The 13566-nt window shown below is 47.5% G+C and overlaps 1 protein-coding gene across 2 annotated transcripts in view; it reads left to right on the top strand.

Annotated features, from left to right (window-relative positions):
• Nucleotides 1-13566, top strand: part of ASXL2 (ASXL transcriptional regulator 2) — a 227632-nt gene that overhangs the window by 203516 nt on the left and 10550 nt on the right. For both annotated transcript variants that reach the window (XM_065401229.1, XM_065401231.1), the window contains one exon: nt 12848-12944. In XM_065401229.1, coding sequence (XP_065257301.1) covers nt 12848-12944 — 97 coding nt within the window. The remainder of the gene's footprint in view (nt 1-12847; nt 12945-13566) is intronic.

Here is a 13566-nt window from a genome sequence, read left to right as displayed (position 1 = left end):
TTACTTCGGCAAGGTGTTTTCAGTGGTTTTCTTCTCTGTATCTTAGTTGATTAGTCTTAGTATAGCTGTAGTGTAAATATTGTAAATAGCACTATTGTAGATAGTTATAACCCCTTCCCTTACTGTTGAGGGGCTCCCTTCGCCACTGGGGCCACGCATGCTCTGGTCCCCGGGCTTCAAACCTTGTGCCTCCTCTGGCAAGCCTATGCCCATGAGCGACCCACACTCCAGTTCTCTGAAGTGTCTGGAAGAAAGTCACATGAAAGAGCTCTGTCAAATTTGTCGAGAGTGTCAGCCTCATACAAAAAAGGACAGCGAGATCAGACTGAAGGCTATCCTAATACAAGCCGTTCGGATTCGGCACCAAGCACTGTGGCCCTGGTGCGAAGCGCTCCTCTGGCACAGCATGCATCCTCACACTGTTCTCCATCTCCAGTATCAAGGAAGCATAAAAAGCAGCGCACCAATAGAGGGTGCTCATCGGTGCCTAAGAAAGGCAAGCAAGGTGAAGGAAGTGGAGTGTGAAGCGTGTTGGACCACTACTCATCTCCTGTCCCGTGGTGGCACCATCGACTCCACCCAGAACGTTGAGTCCGGTGTGGGATCCCCACAGCAAAGCTGGGAAGTGATCGCTGTGCCAGTGGGATTGCGGTGCCTTCAATCCTGGAGGCCTTTGCAATGGCCAGGTACTTGTTATCGCTCCCGGTACCACCAACTCCAATGTAACAACCGCCGGCTCTGACGAGCATGAGCAGGAGAGAGCATGGTGCTCTGAGCTCCTTCCCAGCACCGGGACTTTCAATACCTTCTAGGGCAAGCCGATCCTGCTTTCCTTTATGTGGTCATCCCCAGTCCACCACTGGTCCCTGAACCTTCAGCACCAACAGCAGAAGTGAGGGGTACCACTGTCCGTGGTCACCTCGGGAGGACTCATCATCTGAGTCAGACGTGGAGCCCTACACCCAGCTCAAGAGCCACCACCGGTACCCATCCTACATGCTGCCAGACCTCAGTTTGGTTCCCTCTGCTGGTATGTGGCCAGGTGGGCAGTGACCTATGCATTGGCCATTCTGGAACCCATGGGGGTTTCCCGTGGTACCGGGTCCATCTTCTCACCCATCATACTCAGTTGCTTCTGAGAAAAGGGCTCTGCTCTGCTTGGTACCAGACCCCAACTCCGATACCAAACTCGATACCGATATACAGGATGTGGGCCCCATGGAGGTAATAGAGGCTGAAGAAGAGGAAAAAGGCCTCCCTCCAGTGCAGGCCTTTTCTTCCTTTTCCCCAGATGAGGCTGTCTTGGAAACGAGCTGCTCACTGCTGCAAGATGATTTGAGAGCCCATCAGGAGCGTCTGAAGTGGATAGCAACTAACCTAGGGCTGCAACAGCACCATCTAAGGTGGTCCTACCTATTAACAAAGCGGTAATGGGTCCAGTCAAAGCCCTCTGGCAGACCCCATCTTCTCGGCTCCCCACTTCGAAGAGGGCAGAGAAGAAATATTATGTGCCAGCCAACAGGTATGAGTACCTATACTCTGACCTCCCTCCTGGGTCCCTAGTTGTATCAGCAGCCAATGAGAGGGATAGACAAGGCCAACCATGTGCTACCCCCACACAGAAAGATGCAAAAAAACCGTAATCTGTTTGGGAGGAAAGTTTATTCAACAACTGGTCTTCAGCTACGTATCGCAAACTAACAAGCCCTGCTGGGGAGATATGATTACAACTTGTGGGACTCCTTGTCCAAATTTAAAGACTGCATGCCTCAGGACTCAAGGCAGGAATTCTCTGCCTTCTTAAAGGAGGGAAAAATATGTTGCCAGAGCCTCTCTCCAGGCAGCACTGGATGCAGCTGATGCGGTGGCCAGGACAATGGCCTCAGCAGTGTCCATGAGGCAATGCTCTTGGCTACAGTCCTCCAGGCTACCTCAGGAGATCCAAAGTCAATCCAGGACCTCCCTTTCAAAGGCTCCTCGTTGTTTTTGTAGCAAGCAGACACAAGACTCCACAGCGTGAAGGACGCAAGAGCTACTCTCAGGTCCCTGGGCCTCTGTGCGCCGTCCACTTCAAGGAAGCACTTCAGGCCTCAACGGCTGGCCTGCTTCTCGGCTCCACCACCGACACAGGGACCTGTTTAAGTGAAAGGGCAGAGGTTACAAGCATCAACTGCTCCCATCCACCTCAACCTTGCTGCCGGGGTTACATAGGTACTCCAATGGCCCCTGCAGGCATTTTGAAGGTGTGCCTGAGTGCACTGTAGCAGTTCCCATCTCGGATTCTGCACCTCCTTTATTTTTGGACCGACTTTCCCACTTCAACTCAGCATGGTCCCACATCACATTGGACTGCTGGGTGCTAAATACAGTGGTGGACAGTTATACCCTTCAGTTTTTCTCCATCCCTGCCTCCCACTCCCCATCCCTGTCCCTCTTCAGGGACCCTTCTCACGAGCAACTGCTAGCCCAGGAGGTGCATACCCTCCTTTGGGTGGAGGCTGTGGAACAGGTACCTCAAAGTTTGAGAGGGAAGGCTTTTTTTTACTCCTGATGTTTCCTAATCCCAAAGGCCAAGGGATCCTGCCCCATCCTGGACCTGCGTTGGCTTGACAGTTTATCTCAAGAAACTGAAGTTCTGCATGGTCTCCATCATCCACTCCTGGGATCCAGGGGACTGATATGCTGCTGTCGACGTGAAGGGCACTTACTTTCACATTTCTGTCTTAAGAACATAAGAACAGCCATACTGGGTCAGACCAAAGGTCCATCTAGTCCAGTATCCTGTCTTCCGACAGTGGCCAATGCCAGGTGCCCCAGAGGGAATGAACAGAACAGGTAATCATCAAGTGATCCATCCCCTGTTGCCTATGCCCAGTTTCTGGCAAACAAAGGCTAGGGACACCATCCCTGCCCATCCTGGCTAACAGTCATTGATGGACCTATCCTCCATGAATTTATCTAGTTCTTTTTTGAACCCTGTTATAGTCTTGGCCTTCACAACATCCTCTGGCAAAGAGTTCCACAGGTTGACTGTGCGTTGTGTGAAGAAATACTTCCTTTTGTTTCTTTTAAACCTGCTGCCACTGAAGATTTCTCAGGTTTATTGTAAACCAGACTCATTATCAATTCGCAGATCTCCCTTTTGGCCTGTCTACAGCCCCACAGTTTTTTACAAAATGCATAGCCGTGGTAGCTGCCTTCCTCAGAAGGTGAGGCGTTCAAGTCTACCTGTACCTCAATGACTAGTTGATCAAGAGTTGTTCCGAGGCTCAAGTAAAGAACAGCTTCAGCCTGGTCCAAGTCACCTTCCAAGCACTGGGCCAGTTGGTAAACGAACAAAAGTCGACTCTCATTCTAGTTCAGAGAACAGAGTTTATCAGGACAGTACTCGACTCAACCCAGGCCAGAGCCTTCCTTCCAGAGGCGTTATTCCAGGCTACGTTGGACTTCATAGCCAAGGTCATGGCTCACCCAATCACAACAGCCCATGTTTGCCTCAAATTACTGGGACACGTGGCTGCATGCACTTACGTGGTCCATCACACAAGGCAGCACCTCAGGCCCCTGCAGACATGGTTAGCTTCAGTGTACTTTCCGAACAGACATCACTTGGAATTGGTGCTTACTGTTCTGGCCCCAGTCCTTGCCTCCCTTGACTGGTGGAAGGACCCCCCCGGTCAGTAATGGTGGGCATTCCCTTTGTTATCCCCCAGCCATCAGTGTCACTAGTGTCAGACACTTCAGACCTAGGTTGGAGAGCCCACCTCGATCACCTCAGGACTCAGGCCTTGTGATCCCAGAAAGAGCTCTCCCTGCACATAAACATCAGGGAGCTCAGAATGGTCCACTTGGGTTGCCAACTGTTCCTTCCCCAGATCACAGGCAAGGTAATACAAGTGCTGGCGGACAACACCACAGCCACGTTCTACATCAACAAGCAGGGAGGAGCACGCTCCTCCGCCCTGTGTCAGGAGGGACTTCTGTGTGAAGCACTTTGTCCACCTCCTCGGCTTCACATCTTCCAGGAGCCCGGAACACCCTGGCAGATCACCTCAGCAGATCTTTCTCCTCTCACCACGAGTGGTACCTTTACCCAGAGATCACCAGGGTCATCTTCTAAAGAAGGGGATCTCCCCATGTAGACTGTTTACGACCAACCAGAACTGGAAATGCCTTCCATTTTGCTCACTGTGTGGGCACAGCCCTGGCTCCCTTTCTGACACCTTCCTGCTTCCATGGACAGAGCTCCTATTCTATACATTTCGTCCAGTTCCTCTGGTTCACAAGGTCCTTCTGAAAATCAAGCGGGACGAGGTGAGAGTTATTCATATAGCCCCAGCATGGCCGTGCCAACACTGGATTGGCACGCTGCTAGACTTATCAGTAGCACCCTGCTACCGCTACCAGTCCCACTCCCACTCTGCCCAGACCTGATTTTGCAAGACCATGGCCATTTACTCCATCCAAAGCTTGGGTCCCTTCACCTGACTTCATGGAAGTTACATGGCTGAACCCAGAGGTGCAAGCCTGTTCAGCACAAGTTGGACAGGTCTTGTTGGGTAGTAGGAAGGCGTCCACTAGGGCTACCTATCTTGCTAAGTGGAAGTGTTTCTCAATATGGTCATCCCAACCAGGCTTTTCTCTGACTCGATCTTCCATTCAGTCTATTCTGGACTATTTGCTCCATCTGAAACAACAAGGTCTGGCCCTCACATCTATCAAGGTGCATCTAGTAGCAGTTTCGGCCTTCCACCTGCCAGTGGGCAGTAGATCAGTTTTCTCTTACGAGATGACACTTTGCTTTCTTAAGGGATTGGAGACACTTTACCCTCAAGTTCACGATCCAGTCCCCCAATAGGACTTAAACCTGGTCCTATCAAAACTCAGGCCTTCCCTTTGAGCCGCTAGCATCGTGCCTTCTGCTGCTTCTCTCCTGGAAGATCACCTTTCTGGTAGCGATTACTTCAGCCAGAAGAGTCTCTGAAATCAGGGCCCTTACGGCAGAACCCCCGTACATGGTGTTCTTTAAGGACAAGGTCCAACTGCATCCCCATCCGGCCTTCCCGCCAAAGGTGGTTTTGCAGTTCGATAGCAACCAGGCCATTTTCATGTAAGTCTTCTTCCCAAAGCCTCACAAGAATTCAGAAGAGCGGCAACTTCACTCATTGGATGTTAGGTGTGCCTTCACCTTCTACATCAAGAGGACTAAACCATTCCGCAGATCCATGCAACTCTTTGTGGCAATAGCGGAGAGGATGAAAGGCCTATTGGTTTCAGCCCAGAGAATCTCATCCTGGATAAACTCCTGTACTTGGGCATGCTATAAGCAGGCAAACATCCCACTTCTGGCCATCTTGACCATGAGAGCTCAGGCCTCTTCAGCAGCATTTCTGGCACAAGTTCTGATCCAAGTCATCTGCAGGGCCACATCCTGGTCATCAGTGCATACCTTCTCCACTTCACCATCACCCAACAGGCTTAAGACAACACCAGATTCAGGAGAACCAGTGTTGCAGTCCGCATGTCCATGAATTGTGAGCCCACCTCCTTGGGTACTGCTTGTGAGTCACCTAATGTGGAATGGACATCAGCAAGCACTCGAAGAGGGAAAAACAGTTACTGACAATCCATAACTGTTGTTCTTCGAGATGTGTTGCTCATGTCCATTCCACGATCCACCTACCTACCCCTCTGTCGGAGAAAGCTGGCAAGAAGGAAATGAGAGGGTGTGAGGCCGGTGGCCCCTTTATACTGGCGTGTAAGCACATGACATCAAAGGACGCTAAAGCCGACCTGACGGATACCACTGAGGGCAAAATCTCCAGCAACGATGCATGCAGTATGTGCACACCTAGCGTGGAATGAGCAACACATCTCGAAAAACAGTAGTTACAGAAGGTCAGTTACTGTTTTTTTGTTTTGTTTTGCTTTTTTAACCTGAAACATTTTCTTTTCACATTTTCAAAATGAAATGTTTCAATTATTGTATTTTTCTTCAATTTAATTTTGTTTTAAATTAGTAATAATGCTCAAAATTGAAACAAAATGTTTCATTTGACCCCAAACCACTTTTTTTTTTTTTTAAGATTTTTCAGAATTGTCAGCAAACAAAAAAATCAGCTATTCACACAGTTCTAGTTCAAGTCTGGCCGCTAGAGGAAGCAGGGGGCTGAAAGGTGACACTAGATTTGCTGTGGTTAATAGTGATAGCGAAGGAAAAAGGAGGAGTTCAGGTTTTGCCATGTTGAATTTGACATTCCCTGCTGGCCCAGAACAGCATTCAGCCACATTCCAAGGAAGGGGCTGTGACATTCTATACCTGGGGGGAGCATACTGTAACCCCATATTCCTCATTTTCATATAATCGTGATCTTACATATAAAGCATGCATTGTAAGGTATCATGCTGAAAGCCATTTCTCTATCCATATATATGTCTCATTAATGCATATGAAGTTATGAGAATTGTGTTGTATGGTTGTCACTAAAACATGCTGTAAGTTGGGGAATCAGCCAGATATTAGCTCCTCAAAGGCAACAGCAAGGCAAGTAACCAACGCCCGGGTGGGATGTCAAACAACCCATCAGCAATCATTGTCCAGCAAGGGAGCTAGAATGCAATGATTCACCTGCATGAGGCCACCCCAGGGGAATTGCTCAGCCTTGCTTGGAGAAACTCAGCAATGCCCCCCAGACATGCCTGGACTTGTGCTCCCCAAGCACATGGACTGAGGGTATAAAAGAGACAGAATGGACACATACAGTGCCCTCCTTCTCCTGCTCCCACCTTCGCTGCTAGCAACTAAGACACTGAGAAGAAGACAAGCCTCCAACAGGGGAGATTGGCCCAGGTTTAAGAAACAAACCTGTATATTAAGCACTGCAATATCCAGTCGGGTGAGAAAAACTGCTTAATCTAGATGTTGCCCAGTCTAATAGGGTTGAGAGTTTAGACTGTGTGCTTATATTTTATTTTATTTTGGTAACCACTCTGACTTAATATCTATCTTTATAGTTGAGAAATCTGTTTGTTTATTCTCCCTGAAGCAATGCGTTTGGTTTGAAGCATGTCAGAGACTCCCCTTGGGATAAGAAGCCTGGTGCATATCAATTTCTTTGTTAAATTGATGAGCTCATATAAGTTTGCAGCGTCCAGTGGGCATAACTGGATACTGCAAGATGGAGGTTCCTAGGATTGTGTCTGGGACCGGAGGTATTGGCTTGTCATTCGGTTGCACAATCCAAGGAGCAACTTACATGCCAGAGGCTGTGCGTGAACAGCCCAGGAGTGGGGGTTCTCACAGCAGAGCAGGGTAAGTCTGGCTCCTAGAGTCAAGGTTTGGAGTGACCTAGCAGATCACCGGTCCAGATAACACCAGGGGAACGTCACAGGGGCTGAGTAAGGACATGGTACCATGTTTCCACAGCCTGACTAATATGTGCTTGCTGTGTCCCACTCAGTTGTGCATGATCTAACCTGCCACGTTGACTTGTGAGTGAGAGGTAGGCTTTGGAAGAGCTCAAGCTCCATGGGGGAAGAGAACAGTCCAACACAGAGGCTCATCAATAAGGCAGGGAGTGGAGCCTAGAGAGTACCAGTCACAGAAAACTAAAGTACCAGTACTAGTGATATGTCACAATAGCTGGGAACCATTATCTGCCTCTTGTAATGAAACCAGAGTAACTCTTGCTGTGCAGTACTAGCCCTCTATGGACTGATGATATGACACAGCAAATAAAATGCTTTTAACTGAGACTGGACTGGAATTTCTGGATTCTGCAATGTGAGGGAGCTTTTACTTGCTATAGTGTTTACCAGGTGCTACTTTCAGATTGTGAGAGAACATCCTTCACCCTAGTTTTCCGTTTAATCTCTCCCGCCCTTCAAAGCTATGTGTCGGACCAACTCATCTTTTCAGATGGGGAGAGCTGGCCACAGCTCTGTCAGGATCTTGCTTCTGCTAAATGGAGTCTTTGGGGAGAAACCTGAGATGTTTGTTAGCCTGGGAACCTCAAGACACAAATATATCCTATATTGCACTGCTGCCATTAGAACACTGACCCAACCCTTGTTTTTTGTTTAAATGTAGTGACACTTTTCTGTCACTTCTCCTCACACTTACTGTCTATGTCAGGACTGCATGTGAGTACATCCACACGCTCTCAAAAGTTCAAGATGGTCACACTGAGTATGATACTGCAAAAGGAGGACTGGTTTTCAGCCCTCGACCACGAAGATGCTTATTTTCATATTACCATACACCCTACTCACCGGAAATTCCTGCATTTCACAGTAGGACACACACACTTCCAGTACAGTGTACTGCCATTCAGCCTATCCACTGCACCAAGAGTTTTCTCCCAAACTCTAGCGGTAGTAGCGCACATCTACGCAAACAGGGACTAATGAACTTCCCTTACCTGGACAATTGCCCAACTCAACAAGAAGCACCGGGCACAGTCCAGACAACAATCACGCTATTCAGGGATCTAGGGCTACAGATAAACAAATGAAAATCCACTCTAATCACTATCCAACATCTGGACTTCATCCAGGCACATCTTGATGCCATAGAAGCCAAGGCATCCCTGCCCTTGAACAGATTCGCAACTCTGACAGACCTTACCTCAGAGGTAAGAGTCAGCCCCCAAATACCAGCTCAGACTGTCCTGCAACTGCTAGGACACATGGCAGCCACAGCGTTCATGGTACGACACACAAGACTACATATGCGCTGCCTACAGGGCTGGTTGAGCTTGGCATATATAACCAGCAAGTACAGCCTCACAAATGACTTGCAGTACCACCCCATGCCCTGGACTCTACACTGGTGGACAAGACCAGAAAATGTATGCATGGGTATCCCATTCCAACAGGAACCCCCACCAATAGTAATCACAACTGATAGGTTGGGGTGCCCACATGTGTCAGCACACGGTCCAAGGCAAATGGTCTCTTGTGGAGACTCCGTTACACATCAACCTACTAGAGCTATGCGCGGACCGCAATGCTTGCAGACACTGCCTACCTCACATAAAGAACAAATCAATTCGCATAATGACTGACAACATCGCCTGTATGTTTTACATCAGTCACCAAGGGGGCGCTCAGTCTCACTCACTCTGCACTAAAGCCATGAAACTGTGGAACTGGTGCATACACCACAACATAACCATTTCGGCCTCCTATTTTCCTGGCTGTCAGAACGCGACAGCAGACACGCTAAACAGGTACTTCTCTCGAGACCACGAGTGGGAAATGAACGAAGGAGTCCTGCTATCCATATTCTGCCGGTGGGGCACTCCCCTCATTGACTTGTTCATTTCCCCAATGAACCACAAATGCGCAATGTTCTGCTTGAGAGCACGAATGGGAGCAGGATCACTGGGGAACGCCTTCCTCATCACATGGGATGTAAACTCATGTACATGTTCCCACCAATTCCCCTGATATCACACATGATACACAAGATACGACTAGACAAGGCGAAAGTCATCCTCATAGTCCTGACTTGGCCCAGGCAAGCATAGTACCCTTACTTGATCTCTCTCACCACCCGAATTTGTCGTCTCAGAACAACGGTCGCACTCTGCACCCAAATCTGGAGAAACCCCACATTCAAGCGTGGCTCCTGTATGGTTCCATCATGGAGAACTAGCCTGCTTGGAACAAGTTCAGCACGTATTACTAAACAGCAGGAAAGTGACCACAGGTAATACTTACCTTCCAAAATGGAAGAGATTTCCTCCTGGTGTCAAGAAAAAAAATTGACGGCCTCCACAACACCGATACCATTAGTGTTGGAATACCCACTGGAACTGAAACGTTCGGGTTTACCAACGAGCTCGATCAAAGTCCATCTCGCAGCCATCACAGCATTCCATCCTGAGATTGACAGGACCTCGATCTTCACGCACTCCATTACTAAACGCTTCCTTGTGGGTCTCCACAACATGTACCCAGAGGTTCGCCAACCTACTCAGGCCTGGGACCTCAATCTGCTATTGAAATGCCTTGCCAGACCACCATTTGAACCCCTAGCCACCTGTTCCCTCCTATATTCATTCATGAAAGTGGCCTTTCTGGTCACTATTACTTCTGCCAGACAAGTGAGATGGGGCTCTCATGGCCGATCCTCCCTACAAAATATTCTCCGAAGACAAGGTCACACTATGTCCGCACCCAAAATTTCTACTGAAAGTAACATCACCCTTTCATATGAACCAACCAATCCATCTTCCCACGTTCTATCCCAAGCCTCACGAGACTCCAGTCAAGACTATCTTGACTACTAGTTTAGTATAATAAAATGCCCAGGGTACAGTGCCCCAACTTCGTTTGTTAGTAAACTTGCTTTATCTTCCTTCAAATGGGAACTGTGAGCCCTTTTGGTTACAGCTTGGAAAGATTGTCTAGTTTCACTATAACCTCAGAAAGTGCCTCTGCTGAAATGCTATTTTGTAACTTCCTCCAGCAGTACTTACAATCAATATCCCTCTGACTTCTAGAGTAACATATTAGCAGGTCTTTTCTTCCTCTTTCTCCAGCTCCAAAAGCACAACACTGGGACTACATTGGGGAATACCCTTTAGACCTCTTTGCATAGAAAGTCATAGGGGCCCTGCACTGTAAACTGTAGACTAACCTAAAAATTCTACCTTTGAAGTGTTCAGTGTGCAAAGAATATTAGGCAGGGAGGCTGCTGGGATGATTTTTTGTAGATTAAAAACCTGGGCCCACTTAGGCTCTTGAGAATTTGTGCCCTAGCAAACAATGCACATTTTCCTGTTGGCAACCCCACTAGAAAGTCACAGATTCCTTCCCCCGCATTCCTTTTCTTCCTGCAATGTGATCTTGTTTTACCAACGCTCTAGCTTGTGCAACCTAGTTCACTCTACGTGCCAAGTCACTGGGCTGAATCAGACTTTGATTGGGAAAGAGTTCTGAGTAGTTGAATAAATGTTGTCTGACCCCAGTGGTGGATTTTAGATTTCAGATAATACTGTGGTAATTTTCTTAGAACTACCCACCACTCTCAGTGCTATTTTGCTCCTCAGAGAATTTGCAGGCTCTATAAACTGGAGAAGGAAAGTTGCTTAAACTAGAAAACTGGAGAAGGGAAGAGGTAAAGCCATAGATGTGCCAAATCTGCATGGTCACACACTTGTCTTCCATGTGTTTGGCTGAGATCCAGTGGATGGTGTGGGTGTTGGTGCAGAAAATCAAAATACTATCTAATGGGCTCGTAGACAGCAGAAAGGCACATACCAAAAGTGTGCTTTACCAGACATGACCCAAGGTCTACCCAGCCCTCCAACTGGCCTCCAGCAATTGCCGGTACCTGATGCTGAGAGAAGCATGTCCCCACACCCAGCCACACCAACAGTGCACTTATACTAAGCCATGGCCAGGGTGAGGGATTCTGCTCCATACAGTTGAGCAGCGTGTACTTGCAGCAGAAGAAAGATCTCTGCTTTCGCAAATCGTTACAACACAGCTGCTCAGCTACCCCTCATTGTAGAACTCAGTGTAAGTCTGTCCCACGCAAACCCACTGTTAGTCACTGCCATTGTTTTAAACTAAATTATCTACATCACAAATGCTGACATTAAGTGAAAACAATGCTTCTCTTAAAGAAACAAATCTTGCATTGTTGAAAGCTTGCTGCATAATTCTTCTTCCCTTTGCCCTAAATCTCTCTTTTGTTTGAGCCTTGGCAGATTTAGAGTGCCAGGAACCTAGTAGCAAGGTTTATATCTTGTATAAGAAACAAACGCCACCATCCATTGACCCCTGGTGAGCTGCTCTGATTTATGGAACTGTGTGGTTTTTGCTTGTTTCTGATATCTGAGACTTGTAATTCTATGATACATTGAGCCGAAAGAACCCCAGACCTTCTCCTGTTACCCCGTTATCATTCCCCTCAGTGGCAAGTGTACAGCTACTGGCCAAGAGTACACTTTCTCTTTTTGCACACCGCACTGAAGCATAGCTGTTCTACTTGGTTATTTCATAGGCTTTACTGTCCCATCCCACATTGGGCACAGGTCTGTCTGAAATATCCATGGCTGTGATTCTGCGCATTTGACACTTTTATTATTATTTATTATATGTATTTTCATAGCACCTAGGAGCCCTAGTGGCCCAGGCCCCCATTGTGGTAGGCGCTTTAGAAACACAGCATAAAGATGGTCCTTGCTGCAGGGAGCTCACAGTCTAAGACCAGAAACAATATATGGAGACTGACAGACGGGAAAGTACAAGTAAACAATGCGACTGACTTTTAAAATGCTTCTTTTGATGTCCCTGACTTCCTCTTTGTGTGCCTTTTTGTTTTCCCCTGGAAATTGCCAGCATTGCTGCTTTTGACAGCAGTCAGAGTTTACTCTGTGATCATTTAGAAGGGAGGGCAGCGTGTACCTGCAGAAGCCTTTTGAGAGGTAGTTGTAATGCTTCTTTTATGTTATGAGTAGTGCAACTTGTAAAGCATCAGCTTGTGCTTCTCCCTGTCTCCTGTAGGGTCCTGTGATTCTCATTTGTCCAGGGTTTTTATTGTGTATGTGTGCGTGGCAGTGGGAGGGTAGAGGATTGGGGTGAAGGTGGAAGGGCAAGAGAAATCCACCAGGATTCTACGGGACCCAGACTTAGGTGAAGGAGGGCCTTCTGGGGACAATAATTTTACTCCTGGATCAATCAGAAGAGCAGCTTTGGAGTGCCATGAGGCATTGTCAGTCCAAGCAGTGAGCTTTGGACCAGAATCTGCTCCTCTGATCCCCGGGTGGCAGTACGTGGCACTTAAATCTGTATTCAATGAGTTAACATTTGCTTGCTTTATTGTTTCTCTCAGGTTGGGGCAGACGGTTTGATGAAGATGAGTGGCTCAGCACTCAACAATGAGTTCTTCACTTCAGCTGCCCAAGGCTGGAAGGAGAGGTTGTCAGAAGGTGAGTCTCTTGCCCTGGGAAGCAAGGAGCTGTAAACTGTGAACTTCTGAGGAGTTTCTTCTTATGTGGCATCTCCATTACTGGAGGTTTGCAGCCATGATAGCCCATTTGTTATGATCCTCTTCTAATCTTTTTGTGGGTAAATAATCCTCTTGATCCTCCCAGGATACCACACGGTCTGCCCCCAAGGTCTTCTTTTTCTGCTTGTGTTCTTCTGCCATCATCTTTCCTTTCCAGTGCCCATAAACGTGCATTGCCCGCTGAACCCCTTAAAATGTGCTCTGCAAATCAAATCTTTCTTTTCATAAGATCTCTGACTAGTGTTTGCTGAGTTCCAATCATCTCCAATATCTTTTTGTTGGTTACACAGCTTATCCATGATATTTTTAGAATTCTTCTATAACACCATAATTCAAAGAACTGTAATTTCTTTATTATCAATTGTTTGCATGTCCGTGTTTCACAGCAGTAATTTAACACAGGCCAAATGTACGTTTTTTGGAGCTGGACTTTAATCTTCAGATTTATGTCTCTTCTCATCAGATGTTTATTCTTCCAGAATGTCTCTCACCCTTGCTGTTTTGGTGCTGATTTCAGTTTCTAATCTTCCATCTTCTATAAT

The sequence above is a fragment of the Emys orbicularis genome, chromosome 3, assembly GCF_028017835.1.
Source record: "Emys orbicularis isolate rEmyOrb1 chromosome 3, rEmyOrb1.hap1, whole genome shotgun sequence".
In the NCBI taxonomy this organism is placed as follows: Eukaryota; Metazoa; Chordata; order Testudines; family Emydidae; genus Emys; species Emys orbicularis.
Note: the sequence above shows the minus strand (reverse complement) of the source record. Positions and strands in the feature narration are given on the sequence as shown.